This window comes from Antechinus flavipes, chromosome 3 (genome assembly GCF_016432865.1).
Source record: "Antechinus flavipes isolate AdamAnt ecotype Samford, QLD, Australia chromosome 3, AdamAnt_v2, whole genome shotgun sequence".
NCBI classification, from domain to species: Eukaryota; Metazoa; Chordata; class Mammalia; order Dasyuromorphia; family Dasyuridae; genus Antechinus; species Antechinus flavipes.
In genome coordinates, this window is record NC_067400.1 from 617,145,679 (window position 1) to 617,161,371 (window position 15,693).

The window sequence follows — 15,693 nt, forward strand, 5'->3', positions numbered from 1 at the left end:
TGGGCGAAACCCAATAGGCAGACAGATGGCCGCTGCCAGGCTCCTCCCACGCCTCCAGTCCCTTTTCTCCGCATTCGCACTTTCGTCCCCGTCAACCGAAGGAACAAGTTAGCCCTTGCTTTAAAAAAAAAAAAAATTCAGGGAGAAGAAAGAAGCTTGGGAGTGTTTAAATGCAGGAGGAGTGAAAGGGTCTTGGAGACGGAAAAAGGAAAATTCGAGTCGAATGTGCGAAATTGGGAGAGCTGAGCGGCCGGAGTGGGGGGGAAGGAGTCCTACGGGGGTTGATCTAAGGAGCGACCCTCTTCCCCGGCCCTGAACAAGCTTCGCTTTCGGGGCCGGCCTTTCGTTGCGATCGTGGAGCAGGCGGCCAACTTCGATGGAAAACGGGAGAGGCTAGAGACCTTCATGCTGGACGGGAACGATAATGGAACAGTGGAGAAAAAGGGAGCCGTGAAATTGGTTAAAAGCCGGGAAGCGAACGGGTCGGTCGCGGAGGAGCTTCCGCGCTCCACGGCTGACACCGCTTTCGCTGCAGCACTTTCGCCGGGGACGCCCAACCCAGTTCAAGACAAAAGACTTGGAAAGTATCTTTAGTCCCGAGGGCAGCCGTTCTTAGCTCCTGGAACCGAGGCAGCCGCGGGCATTTGGGAAAAGGAAGAAGGGAAGCTGGGGGGAACGTGCGATTGCCGACAGGCATTCCCAGATCTGCTTCCGGAAAGCCATAGCTCGCTCTCCTCCTCCCTCTCCCCGCTCCCCTCCGCCTCCTCTAGGGAGTGCTCTAGAACCAGCCCCTGCCACACAAGAACCCGAACTGCTTCCTCTCCAGGGGGATAGCCTCCCTAGACTCCGAGGGCTGTCATTCTCCTCCCACTCCTCCCTCGGAGCTCTTCCAACCCCTTCCTCCGGGAAGCCCGCCCCGATTTCTTCCCTTGTAGCACTTGGCACAGTGCTTGGCACATAGTAGGCGCTTAATAAATTTTTATTGAATGAATGCGGCTGCTGCCTTCCCATTCTGGGGAGAGAGTAGAGTCCCGGGAAACAGAGATCCGTGGTGACCTGCAAGAATTAGGCAATGTCCACTAGTGGCTAGGGAAAGTTTTATTGACGCGCCCCTCCCCAAATGACCCTCAGCGGGGCCCAGGACTCCGGGGAGTTGTGGCCGAAAAAGGAGATGGCTCCCAGCTCATTCTGCGTAAGGCTCAGTCGGGTCGAGGTCTCCTTCTCGCACCAGCTGGGGAGACAAAGAGCCCTGGCCCTTCTCAGCCTCGGGGCTGCTGCCCTCCCCGCACCTGGGCCCAGCCCCCTCCCTCCCGCACCTGGGCCCGGCCCCCTTCCCCCCGCCCCTCCCTCACCTAGGCCCAGCCCCCTCCCTCCCGCACCTGGGCCCGGCCCCCTTCCCCCCGCCCCTCCCTCACCTAGGCCCAGCCCCCTCCCTCCCCGCACCTGGTCCCGGGCCCCTCCCGCACCTCAGCCTGGGCGCCTCTCTCCTTGGTCTGTGCACCCTCCAAAGGGGCCTGCCGAAGGAGGGGCTCACAGCTGGAAGGAGTAGGAGATGATGTCGGCGCAGCGCAGCAGAGCCTCGCCCTGCACCCCGAGGGGCGTCTGCAGCTGGGACACGTGGAAGTTGGCCACATCGAGGTCGGTGGCCCCGAAGTGGGCGTCCACGTGGACGCGCTCGTGCAGGGTGAAGTGCACGGGGCGCCCCACCATGGCCAGCACGCTGCGCAGGTAGCGTTCGCGCAGCGCTGCCCGGGCCTCCTGCTCGGCCACTTCCGCCGCGGACCCGGTCCTGTCGCGGCCCCGGGCAGCGCTGAAACCGCGGCTGGTGCCGTCCGGGCCCCGGGGGAGGCGGATCACTGGAACCGGAGTTGGGATCAGCGGGGCCTGGTCTGGGAGGAAGAGACAGAGGCGTCAGGAGGACAATCCCACCTTCAAGCGGAGGTTGGGTCAGTCCGGGCCGGGAAAAGGAGCTGGAAGGAGTCTGGCCACAGAGCAGGGCTTCTGACTGCCCGCGATCTTGGGCGAGTCCCCTCCCTCCCTTCCTCTCTGGGCACGAGGGGGCTGGACCAGGTCCCCCAAAAGGTCCCTGGCCTGCTGCCCCCGTACCCAGAAGGCACTTGGTAAAAGCCCGTTTCTCCCCCCTCGCCACCCCCCAAAAACACAGGGGGCACAAACTCCGGCTAGCAGCCTCGAGGAAATTCTTCCCAAATCCCAGGCTGGGGAGACGGGCAGAACACCGGGGGTCCCCCGGAATTACACCGACATGCACACAAAATACACTCCCAAGTGCCACAAGTCTGGGCCCCGTGACCCTGCTAAAGGCAGGAGGACACAAAAATACCTGTAACCCCCTTCCCACTGTGGCAAAAACCAAGTGACATCAGGAAAGTCGTGCCAGAACCGGCAGCTAGGGGGGGCAGTGGGCCTGCAGTCAGCAAGAGCGGCTCAGATCCAGCCTGGGCCATTTACTAGCAGTAGGCTCCTGGGGAGGTAACTTCACCTCGGTTTTCCCCAGCTTTAAACCATAAAATGGGGATTTTACAGGGCTGTTGTGAAGAGGTTTTGCATACAGCAGGTGGTTAATAAATGCTTGTTTCCCTTCCCCAATGGGAAAGGAAGGAACTGACGGATTTGAGAGGCCCCAGTATGAACTAAAAGCGGGCCCAGAACTTTTTGACAGCATTAAGGAGGAAACGCCATCCTGGCTTTCTCCCAGGTGCTTCTGCTGGGTTTGGCCCTGGGGGCTCCAAGCCTCGGGGAATTCAGAGAAGGAGGATTCCTAGAACTTGCAAGAAAAGGCCAGCCAAAAGAGGAAGCGGCCATCACTCCCGCAATCTTGGCTTCCAGGGGAGCAGGTCCTGCCAGAACCGACTTACTTCCCTTTGTGGGGGGGACTGAGCCGTCAGCGAAGGCCCTCTGCTACTCCCCAGGGCAGGGTCTATGTTGGGTGGGAGCGTGTCTCTTAACCTGACCCCACTTAGTGAGAGCATCTTCCCTCGGGTAATTATCTCCAAGTTATCCTGCCTACAATTTGTTTACTCTGATCTACTAGTTTGCATGTGTTCTCCTCCACTTCTAGAGGGCAGAGCCTGGCATATATACAGTAGGCGCTTAATAAATGTTTGGTGACTGGTGATTTAATCTCTTAGGACCCTGAGAAACTCTCTCTGATGGAGGGAGGGCTGCCATCCCACAGAACCGAAGAAATGACTGCTCTAGTACCGCTCCCTATCAGCCCGACACTAGGGGGACGTCCCCGTGGCTTTCTGCTTGGTCCAAATCTTCACCGCCGATTTGGAGAAATGACAAGATGGTTTACACTAAATCCAGGTAACATGCTAAGCCAGGAGAGAATCAGCTCCAGTCAGAACCGGCAGGGGGGCAGCTTGTTTGGATCAGACCCAGGAGGTCTGGGCTTGCCAGGGGCCAACGAAGTTTCAGGAGATAAGGAGGGAGAAGTAAAGGGAGGGAGGGAAGGAAAAGGGAAACTGGGAGACAGGAAGGTGGAGGAGGGGAAGGGGAGAAAAAAAGACCTGGTGTTTCCAGGGGGCCCCTGAGGTGAGTCAGTGGTGTCACGTGACAGTCCAGATGTCCCGAACCTTGGCCGGGCCACAAGGGAAGCCTAGGCTAGGTTCTGGGCACCGTGTCTGAATGGTATCGTTCCCCTTAAGAGTCCAAGGGAGAAAAGTGAAAGAAGTGAAAAGAAGGCTGGAAGGACACAAAGCAGCGGTAGAAGCGGTGGGTCCCACGTTGAGCCTCCCAGCACTGAGGGCTGTCCCGGGGAGGCTTCTGGGGGATCCTCCCTGCTGGAGCAGAGCCGGCAGCGCATCTGTCGGGGACCCGCTGGTGAGGAGGCCTTTTCCCAAGGGAGTCAGTGCCAGACGGGGTCAGGGATGCGCCGTTTCCGTCCAGATCCCACTCTGGGCCCTGGCCAAAAAGTGAGCCCCATTCCCCGACATCGGAGGCCCAGGCCTAAAGGGGGCAGGTCTCCTTCTCTCTGCAGCCCCATGGGATAGCAGCAGCAGGAGGAGACCCCCAGCCACACAGGCCCACGCTCACAGTGTCTGCCCAAAAACTGCAAACGAGGCTCTGCCCGAACAGGAGAGAACGGCCCACTGGGACGTGAGAACGGGACCACTCCCAAAGACACGGGGGAGACAGCAAAGGCCAGTGAGCGTGCCCAATGCCATCTCATCCCATCTTCCCTCAGTGGCAGCCGGGGGCTTGTTCACGCCCAATTGTGGTCTCCTCCAACAGATCCGAAACTCTGAGAGACATGGGGCCGGTTTTGCCTTTTTGCCCTTCATACAATGCCTGCATATAGTAGGTGCTTAATAAATGCTTGCTAAATGACAAGTTAAGGTCAGCTGGGAGAGGCAGCAAACCTCTGATCCGGTTTGAGATTCAAGAATACACGGCCCCCTTTTGGGTGACTGTTCATGGGGCATTTGGTTGCCTGACTTTCCCTTGTAGGAAGACAAAATATCCAATTAAAAAAATTTCAAGCATGGCAAGAAAAAAGGATGCAGGGAATCTGTGAGACTTGGATCCCTCTCTGAATGTACAAGACGCTTAACAGGCTCAAGGCCTGAGGTTTAGGGGCACCCTCTTTAAAGAGGCTCATGGTAAGCACCCCAAAAGTCTATTTTGGGGTAAACACCCCAAAAGGGGGCACGGCTAGGGGGCGCAGTGGAGAGCGCACCTGCCCTGGAGTCAGGAGGACCTGAGTTCAAATCAGACTCAGACACTTAGCACTTCCTAGCTGTGTGACCCTGGGCAAGTCACCTAACACCAATTGTCTCAGAAAACAAAAAAAACTATTTAAAAAAAAAGAATTACTGAACTATCTGAAAGCCAAGATTTGGGGCAGTGAGATGGCTCAGGAGCTGGAGCCCCCACTCTGGGGTCAGAAGGACCCGGATTTAAAAGCAGCCTCAGACACTGGCTAGCTGTGTGACTCTGGGCCTGTCACTTGACAATATAAGCTGAGGGCTATGGGGGCGTTTCTGAGAATCTGGGATACCGGCTTCTGTTGTCATTTGAGCCTCACAACAACCCCAGGAGGAGGATGCTGTTGCTATGGGGAGGTAGGATTGGAAGCCAGGTCCCCCTGATCAAAGTGGCCGCTGAGTCCAAAGCCAGACTCAGCTACTTCCTGGCCGGGTAACCCAGGACAAGTCCTGTCTCAGGGCCGTTATGAGGATAGAATGAAATGTTTATAAAAAGGGCCAACGGCCCTAAAATGCTTCTCCCTCCTCTTCCCATCCTCACTCCGAGTCCCCCGAACGCCACGGGGTGGAGGGTTAGCTGGCTCCCCATGCTCAAACTCTCCAGGCGGGCAGGACCGCCCAGAGACGGCTCCCCTCGGGGAACTCGGGGCCGCATCCCTGATGTGGAAACGCAACTGTGGGGCCAGCCGGTGACAACCACAGAGGGACTGGGAACGGTCCCAGGGCCCAGTCCTGGGGCCGGTGACAACCAGAGGGGCTGGGAACGGTCCCAGGGCCCAGTCCTGGGGCCGGTGACAACCAGAGGGGCTGGGAACGGTCCCAGGGCCCAGTCCTGGGGCCAGTGACAACCAGAGGGGCTGGGAACGGTCCCAGGGCCCAGTCTTGGGGCCGGTGACAACCAGAGGGGCTGGGAACGGGGCCCCGGGGCCCAGTCCTGGGGCCAGTGACAACCAGAGGGGCTGGGAACGGTCCCAGGGCCCAGTCTTGGGGCCGGTGACAACCAGAGGGGCTGGGAACGGGGCCCCGGGGCCCAGTCCTGGGGCCAGTGACAACCAGAGGGGCTGGGAACGGTCCCAGGGCCGAGGGGCTGGGAACAGTCCCAGGGCCCAGTCCTGGGGCCGGTGACAACCAGAGGGGCTGGGAACGGGGCCCCGGGGCCCAGTCCAGGGGCCGTGGGCCTGAAAAGGGAGCTTCACACCTGAGTAAGTTAACTTCTGCGGGCCAAGTTTCTCCAGATGGAGATACAAGGAAGAAGTCTTTCTGTAAGTATGTCAAATAGAGACCTCTGTCCCAAAATGAGGTGTCTGACTCCCTTTCAGATGAGTCCATTAACCTCTTCCACCCATGTTGCCCTGCCCTGCCCAGCCCTACCCAGCCCCGTCCAGTCCTGTCCCCACCCAGCTAAGAGAACCAAAAGGTCATCTACTTAACCCTCCCCCCCATCTTTTTCCCCTTTACAGATGAAAAAACCACATGACCCACTAACAAGTCCGTCCCTCCCTCGCTCTGTCTGCAGCCTTGAAGGGGGTACAGAATACTTACCCTCAGCCTAGCTCCCAGCAAACTACCTAAAGGGAGCCCCCATGAGAGCATCCCTCCGGGTGGAGCCTGGTGACCACCAGAAACGATCTCTGTGCAGCCCAAACAAGAGTAGGTGCTAAATGAGGGCTTACGGAACTGGGATTAGAGTCGGACAGGGCCGGGCGAGCGGACTGCCCTAACCCCTTTCAGCCCTCTGGGACTTTGCCTGAAAATCCATCACTTAACCTTCTATTAGAAGCAAAATACCAGGGATACAAAAAGCAAACACACAGAAAAGCCTGCCCTCCAAGAGCTTACAGTCTGGCGAGACTCGAGGACTAGGAGATCGAAGGGAGGGAGCCAGAGGTGGCCAGTGAGGCCCCAGGAAGGCAGGGACCATGAATGCTCGGGGAGGCTGATGGGATTACCTGCTGGGGCCAGGTGGGGCTCTGAGAAGGGGCCATTGGGGCTGCAAGGTGAGCCTGCATTCAGTCCTCCAGCTCTCGCATCTAGTAGTAGATGGCCTCCATTTATAATCTCAAGATCCCCTAAGGCCCTCCCCCACTAGGGGTCTCTACTTTTTTCCCCAGTTCTGGAAATGTCCTTCCCGCCCTCTCCACCCCCCCAGATTTGGACAGTGACTCTCTTTCTCCCGGTGACCTCATCTGCTCTATGAAGATGACTCCCAGGCCAAGCTTTTTCCCCCAGCTCCAGTCCCAAGTCAGCATTTAGTAAGCTCTGATGAAATCAGCATTTAGTAAGCTCCAATGAAATCAGCATTTAGTAAGCATCTGCTAAGTGCTTGAAAAACACCATCCCATTTTCTAGATGCAAGTATAATTTTGTTTTCTTCATTTTTTTTACCTTTCTTCCCCAACATGGCTAATATAGAAACGTTTATTTTTTTTCTCAAGGGGGGGGGGGGAGAGGCAGGGGAAGAAATTTCAGAACTCGGAATTTTAAAAAATAAATGCTGAAAAAAAAAATAAGTTTATTTTAAAAAAATAAAACAACTATAACTCTTGTAAAAAAAAATCCCGTTTCCTACTTCTGAAATATTTCTTGTTCCTCCCCTCCCCCTAAACCACTTCTCCTTCAGACATTCCCTTTTCTGTCCCTTCCTTCCATTAGTCACTTTCTCCCACCCCGCCTCCCCATTCCCACAAGGATGCACCTAGTTCGGGAATTCTTGAAACGACATCCTAACTCCGGAGCTGAAAAAAGGCTTCCAGGTCACGTGATCCCCAAAAGATGGGGTGAATCCCGTAGGAGTCAGTCTACAGTGCCTTGGCAGCAGATGCTCCTTTTGCCTATTGCCAAGATCTTTTGCCGGCAATTTCAATAACCCAACTACATCAGTCTCACCTCCTCTCCCACTTACCCTCCAAGACAACCAAAATATGTCTAAAACTCAAGACTAACAGCCGCCACTCACCTGCTCTAGAAAATTCAGTGGATCCCTATGGCTTCGGGGAAATTTCTATTTATGGATTTATTTAGATGTGTTGAGTCCTTTATAAATTAACCCAACCCTCTATTTCCAACTTTCTTTCAGATTACACCAAGCTTTCCCCGTTAGCGTGAGTGACGACTCCTTTGAGGTGGCGACACGTATTTAAATTGCCATTATTGGAAATTGTAACCCTATAAACTACAGTAACTGATTCCTGCCCAAGGAGGTAAGCAGTGTGAATTCAAATAAAACCACTTCAGTGGGGACTCCTGATCTGTCCTAACTTGGAGCTGACTGGACTGGAAAGAGCTAGCTAGTTGGCGCAGTAGCCTGGGACCAGAAAAACGAGTTCAAATCCTGCCTCAGACTCTTGCCAGTCATGTGGTTTGGGGCATGTCACGTCATTTGTCTGCCTCAGTTTCTTTGCCTGTAACATGGAGATAAGTCAGAACACCTACCAACATCCCAATGCTTATCGTGAGAACCAAATGAGAGAATGGCAATAAAGGACTTGGCCCGGGGTCTGGCTCATAGTCATTATTATTACAATGAGATCACACAAACACAAATCTGAAGGCATTCTTTAAATGCCAGCTCTGATTACTCCCCTTCAAATGCCTAATATTCCGAATCAAACCAGCCTATACTTTGGACCCCAAACTAGATTCTATTGTCATGGCTGCTAAGTACCCCTCATCTCTTAGAATCAAGGTGCAGGAAACCCACCCAGAGTGGAGTTCACAGAATCCCTTCTCCGCCCCCTTCCCGCTCCCTCCACCCTCCCCCCCCCCCCACCTATGCCTCCCCAATCAGCAAGGAACTACTGATTAGGAGTAATTTACTAGTTATCTGGAAGTGGAAACTTGAATTTATACATTCCTTTAGGATTTGCAAATGAAAGGCATCAAGTTGTACCTCATCTCCTCCCCATGACTCTTTTCATGGAATTAGAGCAGGGATCCTAGAAAGGACCAGCCTCTCCCCCTTTTCTTTTTTTTCTTTTTTTTTTTTTTTGCTGAGGCAATTGGGATTAAGTGACTTGCCCAAGGTCACATAGCTAAGAAGTGTTAAGTATGTGAGATCAGACTTGAATTCAGTTCCTCCAGCCTTCAGGGCTGATGCTCTATCCATTTCGCTACCTACCTGCCCTTCCCCATCTTTTAAAACAAATTTAGTCCCTACTATGTGCTAGGCTCTAAGCATTAGTACTGGGGATAAAAACAAAAGTTAGATAGTCCCTGACCACAAGGAGCTCACAATCTAACAGAAGAGACAACCCACTAACAGCTATGTACAAAAAGAAGAGATAAACTTGAGATAAGATTTATCTTTGGTTAGGAAAGATTTCCTATAGATGGAATTTTAGTTGGGACTTGGAAGAAAGCCAGGCAGATCAGTGGGCAAAGCAGAGAAGGGACAGGCATGGGCAACAGCCAGAGAGCATGTCTCCAGAGCCCAGAGAAGGAGGATCTTGTCCCAGGAACAGCCAAAAGGTCAGGGTGACTGTACCGAGGAGAATGTTTTGGAGAGTAAGATGTGAAAAGATTGGGGACGTAAGGTCATTTTAGGGGAGCTTTGAATGTCAAGCAAAGGATTTTGCATTTATTCCTTGATGTAACGAGGAACCACTGGAGTTTACAGAGTAAGTGGTGACAAAATCACACTGGCATTTTAGGAAAATTCCTTTGGTAGCTGAAGGGAGCATGGACTAGAATGGGGAAGAGAGTGGAAACACCACCTCCACCTCCCAGCAGCTATTTTAATGATCTAGGCAGGAGGCAATGAAGCCCTGGATCAAGGTGGGGGAAGTATCAAGAGTAGAAAGGGGATATTCAAGAGATACTGTAGATGAAACTGAAGAGATGCAATTGACCAGAGAGGCTAGCAGAGGTGAAATCCACCAGAGGCTGCAGAGGAGAAATGCACCAGAGAGGCTGCAGAGATGAAATCCACCAGAGAGGTTTTAGAGGTGAAATTCACCAAAGAGGCTACAGAGGTGAAATCCACCAGAGAGGCTGCAGAGGTGAAATCCACCAGAGAGGCTGCAGAGGTGAAATCCACCAGAGAGGCTGCAGAGGTGAAATCCACCAGAGAGGTTTTAGAGGTGAAATTCACCAGAGAGGCTGAAGAGAGAGGCTGCAGAGGTGAAATCCACCAGAGAGGTTTTAGAGGTGAAATTCACCAAAGAGGCTACAGAGGTGAAATCCACCAGAGAGGCTGCAGAGGTGAAATCCACCAGAGAGGCTGCAGAGGTGAAATCCACCAGAGGCTGCAGAGGAGAAATGCACCAGAGAGGCTGCAGAGGTGAAATCCACCAGAGAGGTTTTAGAGGTGAAATTCACCAAAGAGGCTACAGAGGTGAAATCCACCAGAGAGGCTGCAGAGGTGAAATCCACCAGAGAGGCTGCAGAGGTGAAATCCACCAGAGAGGCTGCAGAGGTGAAATCCACCAGAGAGGCTGAAGAGAGAGGATGCAGAGGTGAAATCCACCAGAGAGGCTGCATAGGTGAAATGCACAGGTCTGAACTGGCAGCAGGGATGAGGAGTTCAGATGGCTCCTAGTCTGTGCGTAAGAAGGCAGGGAGGGACAGCAGTATCCTCTCCAGTAATAGAGAAAATGGAAGGGGGAGAGGGGGGAAGAAAGACAATAGTGGAGAAAGATAACCAGTTCCAGTATGGCTATATTGAGTTTAAGATGTCTACTGGAAATCCACTTCAAGATGTCTGAAACAAGCTAGAGTGGAGGTCAGCAGAGAATTTGGAGTTAGGAAGGAAGATTTCAGTGTCATCAGCAAAGAAATGGTAATAAATCCACAAAAGCTAAAAAGATCACTCAGTGAAGTCAGAGGGAGAGAAGAGAACCCTGGACAGAGAGAGAGGGTGTGGCCTGGAGGAGGATCCAGCAAAGAAGACACACAGGCAGGGTTTGAATGGCAGAAGAACCAGAGAGGAGAGAGGGGTGTCCTGAAAGCTTGGAGAGAAGAGCCAAGGAAGACCAAGAAGGGAAACTAAAGCCAGACTAAGTCAACTGTACCTAGAGCTAGGAAGCAGAAGCCTGCAGTGTATATTTCTTCAGGAGGAATTGCTTCCTTCTCCGGATTCAGGTGCCAAGTACCTGGCTTTGATCTGGGGTCCAGCCCCTACAATGCAATCCTACTCTCTTAATTCTATCTTCCTGGTCTGCAACAGAATGAAGATGAAGTTTTAAAAAGTCAAAGTAGAAACTGCAACATCTCTGACTAAAAGGCTTTGGTTGGGGTCTCGGACTTTGCAGTCGGCCTACACTTATCCTCCCCCCACTCACTCCTACCCCCACAGGAAATAGTAAGATGGCATTGTGCATCCAGGGGTGAGAAGATCTGAGTTCAAATCCAGGCTCACGACAGTGGGGAAAAGTCCCTTCCCCTTTTCTCATCACCTCTGTCAAAGGAGGCCCTCCATAAACCTCTATTCTAGTCTACTCAGCTGCCGGGGATCCTCTTAAGTTAGAGGCCAATCTCTCCTACTCCTTGAATGTCAAGGCTCCCCATCAGCTCCAGAATCCAATGAAAACTCCTCTCCTTGGGCCCAAAGACCTTTATAGCTCAGTCCCCAACCGCACCTCGCCCCAAGCAGCTCCTGGAAGAGAATTTTCCCTCTCCAGCATTTGGGCGTTCTGGGCATTTTCCTGGCCTACGTCCCGCTTCACGTGGGGGATCCGTGGGGATTGCAGGTAGCCTCCCCCTTTAGTGCTTTTTGAGGGCAGGGACTGGGGGGGGAGGGGTCTCTGGGGCCTTCTATTGTTATCCCCAGGCTCAGCACTGGAAACACCGCTTAATGCTAACTAACCGACACATCTGAGCGCAATGCTCGCAGGCAAACGTCTCTCAACCCCTCTCTTTGCTGGATAAAGAAATTCCCTCGGAGAGGGAAGCAACAAGCATGAATTAATCAACCTGCGGCGTGCAACGGGGTGTAAGGAGCTGGAGCTACAGATTAAACTTTAGGAAAACATGAAACGAAACCCGCCCCGCCCTCTAGGAACTTCCGTTCTAGTGGGGGGACGCGGCTACACTCTCCGTGTGGGCCCCACGGGAGAAGACAATCCCGGGGTCGGAGACGACCTCAGGCGAGCCCTGCTCCCCACCCACCCTCTTTTTCTCCCGCTCTCGGGGCTCACCAGCGGGCAGCGGCGCCTCTCTCCGGTAGCTGACGACTCGACCCTTGCCGACGGGCTCGGCTCCGGTCAGCTCCTTCTCGGGCATGGTCTCAGGCCACGGGGCGGCCGAGCGGGCGAGAGAGCCCGAAGCCTCAGCGCCCGCCCGGAATGGAAAGTTCGCTCCCAAAACGTTCTAAACCGCGCGCGCCTGCGCCGTCTGGGGAAGCCTCGCCGGAACACGCGCCTGCGCCGTCCGGAAAGCCGACAGAGATGCGCGCGCCTGCGCCGTTCGGGGAAGCCCAGCCGAGACGCACGCGCGCACCCGGAGATACGAGCACGAGCGCTCTCCAGCGCCCCGGGCTCCGCTCACCCCCAGGTAGAGGGCATGAGGTTGGTCCTCATCGAGCCCACGCCCCGAGTGTCCGTCGAGCCAAATGGCAGGCGATGTCAGAGGCGGGCAGCTCCGGATCCCCGCTTCGCGCCTGTCCGCGCCGGGGAGCTCCCCCCCTCCCCCCGACAGAATCAGGGTCGGCACCTTGTCTCCCTGGACGACGGGGAGCGTGTTCGGCCCCTGTGGGTCTCCCCGCGTCCGGCCTGGGGCCTGGCATCCGGCCGACACTCGAGACGTACCCCTCCCCTCCCAACCACCCCGGACTTTCGGCATCCCGGCTAGTCCCATGTAACAGGAGGAGAAACTGAGGTTCGGAGGAATCCCACTGGAAGTGGCCGCCGCAATGGCGGGGGCGGGACCTGCAGCCCTCCCGCCCAGGTTCTGGGCCGGCGCTCCCAGCTCCCAGCCCCCACCCCGACGGTGGGCCCCGCCCTCGAAGGCCCTGGCCACTCCGGGCCGCGGCCTGCTCTCCCCGGAGGGGGCGTGGTGTCGCTTGGCCCCCACCCTCACCCCGCCTCCGGGGCGGGGCCGGAGCCCGCTGCCGGCCCCCACGTGCGGCCGGCCCGCCCCGCCAGGTGGCCAGGCCGGGTCACTTCACCTGCAGCGTCTCTCTCGGCCTCGCGGTGGTGGCGGCGGCGGCTGGGGCTCAGCGTCCGGCTCCGGCGCGCGCCATGTCTCGGAGGAAGCTGGGCAGCGTGCCCCGCCGGGGTCCCAGGGCCGATGAGGCCGAGCCGCGGGCCCTCGACGAGCCTGATGGCCCGGCCGGCCCCGCGGCCTCGCCTGCTTCCTGCTCATCGAACTCGTCCTCTTCGTCCGTCCTGCCGCTCCTGCCCCGGCCGGACCTCCCCGACGGCGGCCCGGCTCCGGCGTGCGACCTACCCCGGAGGAAGCTGGACAGCGCGCCCTGCCGGGGGCCTGGGAAGCAGGCCAAGGACGACGTCCAGCCCAAGCCGCCCGATGGCCCGGGAGGCCCGGCAGGCTCACCGGCTTCCTCCTCCTCCTCGTCCTCATCCTCGTCCTCCTCGGCTTCCCTGCCGCCGCTGATTATCCCGGACTCCCCCGACGCGGGCAGCGCCGGCGAGTGGCCGGACGGGCGCCAGGGCCCCGGGTGCGCGCGGGCCCCCTCGCGTCGGTCCGGAGGCCCCGGGCGCCTCCTCCCCGCAGCCCTCCGGAGCTGCCCAGACCTGCTGACGTGCGGCCGCTGCCTGCTCACCTTCCCGCTGAGCCAGATCGTGGCCTTCATGGAGCACAAGAGGGGCCGCTGCCAGAGACCAGCCTGGGGCCAGCGCCCCGACCCCGGAGGAGACGCGGGTGAGTAGGGGGCGGCGGGCGCGCCCCGGACTTCCCCTTTCGGCCTTGGCTCACACTTGGCCGCAAGGCGGGGGGAGGGGTCGGGGTGGCCCGGACTTGTGGGGAAGAGGGCGGGCGGCGGCGAGTCCCGCCCCGCTGGCTGGGTTTCACTTCTCCGTGGGCCCCTGGGTCCGCCAGGTGCTGGCCTGCCCGGGAGGGGGAAGGGCCGGGCCGGCTTCCCGGACGCCCCCGCCCACCCCACCCTGTCTTTGCGCCTGGTGGGCTGGGAGGTGACCAGCGGCCGCGGCCAAAGCTGCGGGGAGAGGGAGGGAAAGGGGTGGGTGGGTGGATGCAGGGCAGGGGGAGCCGCTCTCGGAAACTCCCTTCTCGGCAGCCTGGGAACCCCCTGGCCGGGCCGGGCCGGGCACCGACGTCCCCCACCCCCACCCGGGATGGCGAGGAGTCAAGCCCCAGCCCCTGCTCTGGCAGGCGCCCTGCCCAGAGCTCTGGGGCTCCCCGCGTTTGCGCCAGAGCGACTTCGGGGCAGACCCGGGTCCTGTCGCAGCCGGCCCATTCTACAGACGCCTGGGCGTGCTGTCCAACTGCGGCCCGCGAGAGCCCTCCATTAACAGTCTGCTTGTGTCCCCCGTCCAGGGTCCCCGGAGCCGTCGGCCTTTTCCTGCAGCAGCTGTGGCAGCTGGTTCATGGGAGCCTGGACCCTCCTCCGCCATGCCCAGGAGAGCCACGGCCTGGCCATCTACCAGAGCCGGCCCGGCCCGGCAGAAGACGCAACCGGCGCAACCAGCGCGGCAGCGGCAGCGGCACCGGCAGCCGCAAGCGCGGCCCCGACCCCCGGCCCGGTTCGAAGTCATTCTTGCGACTTTTGCGGCAAAAGCTTTCGCTCTCACAGCAACTTGACGGTGCACCGGCGCACCCACACCGGGGAGCGGCCCTACCACTGCCCGCGCTGCCCCTACGCCTGCGCCCAGAGCAGCAAGCTGACCCGCCACCTGCGCACCCACCAGCGGGAGGGCCCCGGCTCTGCCCCCGCTCCTCCCGAGCCTGCTGACCACGCCGCCGCCCCCACCGACCTGGTCCCACCCCCAGGGCCCAGCAGCGGCAGCAATGAGGAAGGGGGCAGCCGGGAGCCCGGCTCCCCGGGCGCTCCCCCCGCCGGCCCCGGGGAGGATGCAGGTGGGGGATGTCGAGGGGGGGCGGGACGTCGAAGGGGAGACACGTGTGAGTTCTGTGGCAAAGTCTTCAGAAACAGCAGCAACCTGACGGTTCACCGGCGCTCCCACACAGGGGAGCGGCCCTACGCCTGCCCCCTCTGCCCCTATGCCTGCGCCCAGAGCAGCAAGCTGACCCGCCACCTGCGTACCCACGGCCCCGCACCCGGCCCGCCCCCTTTCCAATGCCCGCACTGTCTCGTGCCCTTTGGTCTCCGAGCCACTCTGGACAAACACCTCAAACGACACCACCGGGAGTCGGGAAGCGGGTCTGCGCGGGAGGCCGACCTCCAGCCCCCATCCCATCTGTGACCGTTCATTTTTTATTTTTGGTAATAAACATTTCTAGTTTTTGAAATAGCCGGGCTCTGTTTTCTTTACGGCAACTTGGTGAAAAGCAAGGTGGGGTAGGGACAGTTTCCACTCTTCTCTCCCCCCCCCCCCACAAGAAAGTGGCTGGCCAGACCGGTTTGGGGGGGGAGGGCAGCAAAGAGCTCCCCCCGATATCGCCGGCACCACCACTGCCCGGGGCAGGGCCAGGCTGGCACGGAAAGCGGTGGGCCCGGTTCCGGCGTGGGCGAGGCTTGGGCAAGAGAAGAGGGACTGGGCCTGGGCCTGCAAGGGCCCCCGGGGCAGAGGTCCCCCTGGCTCCCCACTAGACAGGAGGGAGGCCCTCAGTCTCGGGCTGGACTAGGCCTAAGTCAGTAGTGGCAAGGGGGATTTGGCCAAGGCCACGGGGCACGGCCGCCCGGGGGCAGCGCAGAGGTCCGCCCGGCCCCACCTTGGCCATGCTGGGGTGGGCACCTCTGTGGGAACGGGGCCCAGAATCCTGGGCGTGCGCCGCTGTCCCTGTTCTGGGAGGACACCCAACAAGCCGAGGCCTCTGCCCAGCCCTGCAGCAGCACGGGCCCAAGCCCAGGAAAGGGTAAACAGGCAGGCTC

At 58.1% G+C, this 15,693-nt stretch overlaps 2 protein-coding genes and 1 long non-coding RNA gene across 10 annotated transcripts; 2 read left to right on the top strand and 1 right to left on the bottom strand.

Annotated features, from left to right (window-relative positions):
* Positions 1–963: 963 nt before the first annotated feature.
* Positions 964–12,048, bottom strand: GEMIN7 (gem nuclear organelle associated protein 7). 2 transcript variants are annotated; one of them, XM_051989419.1, is made up of 3 exons: positions 11,864–12,047; positions 1,467–1,889; positions 964–1,056 (listed from the first exon to the last, which is right to left on the bottom strand). In XM_051989419.1, the coding sequence occupies exons 1-2, from the start codon at positions 11,946–11,948 to the stop codon at positions 1,531–1,533; spliced, it is 444 nt and encodes a 147-aa protein (XP_051845379.1). In that variant the 5' UTR covers positions 11,949–12,047; the 3' UTR covers positions 964–1,056; positions 1,467–1,530. The 2 variants fall into 2 exon arrangements, with proteins under 2 accessions (XP_051845379.1, XP_051845380.1); XM_051989420.1 differs by lacking the exon at positions 964–1,056 and adding an exon at positions 1,081–1,231 and having other exon boundaries at positions 11,864–12,048.
* Positions 1,896–10,145, top strand: LOC127556335 (uncharacterized). Of its 7 annotated transcripts, none has more exons than XR_007952419.1 (5): positions 1,896–3,846; positions 4,004–6,380; positions 7,807–9,799; positions 9,840–9,956; positions 10,009–10,145. It is a non-coding gene; the product is annotated as an uncharacterized LOC127556335 (long non-coding RNA). The 7 variants fall into 7 exon arrangements; XR_007952423.1 differs by having other exon boundaries at positions 7,807–9,781; positions 9,849–9,956; positions 10,009–10,144; XR_007952424.1 differs by having other exon boundaries at positions 7,807–9,754; positions 9,849–9,956; positions 10,009–10,144.
* Positions 12,049–12,832: 784 nt separating the features above from the next.
* On the top strand, positions 12,833–15,110 carry ZNF296 (zinc finger protein 296). Its single transcript, XM_051989418.1, has 2 exons — positions 12,833–13,544; positions 14,178–15,110. Exons 1-2 carry the CDS (start codon positions 12,905–12,907, stop codon positions 15,062–15,064), a joined length of 1,527 nt encoding a protein of 508 aa, XP_051845378.1. The 5' UTR covers positions 12,833–12,904; the 3' UTR covers positions 15,065–15,110.
* The last annotated feature ends 583 nt before the right edge of the window (positions 15,111–15,693 follow it).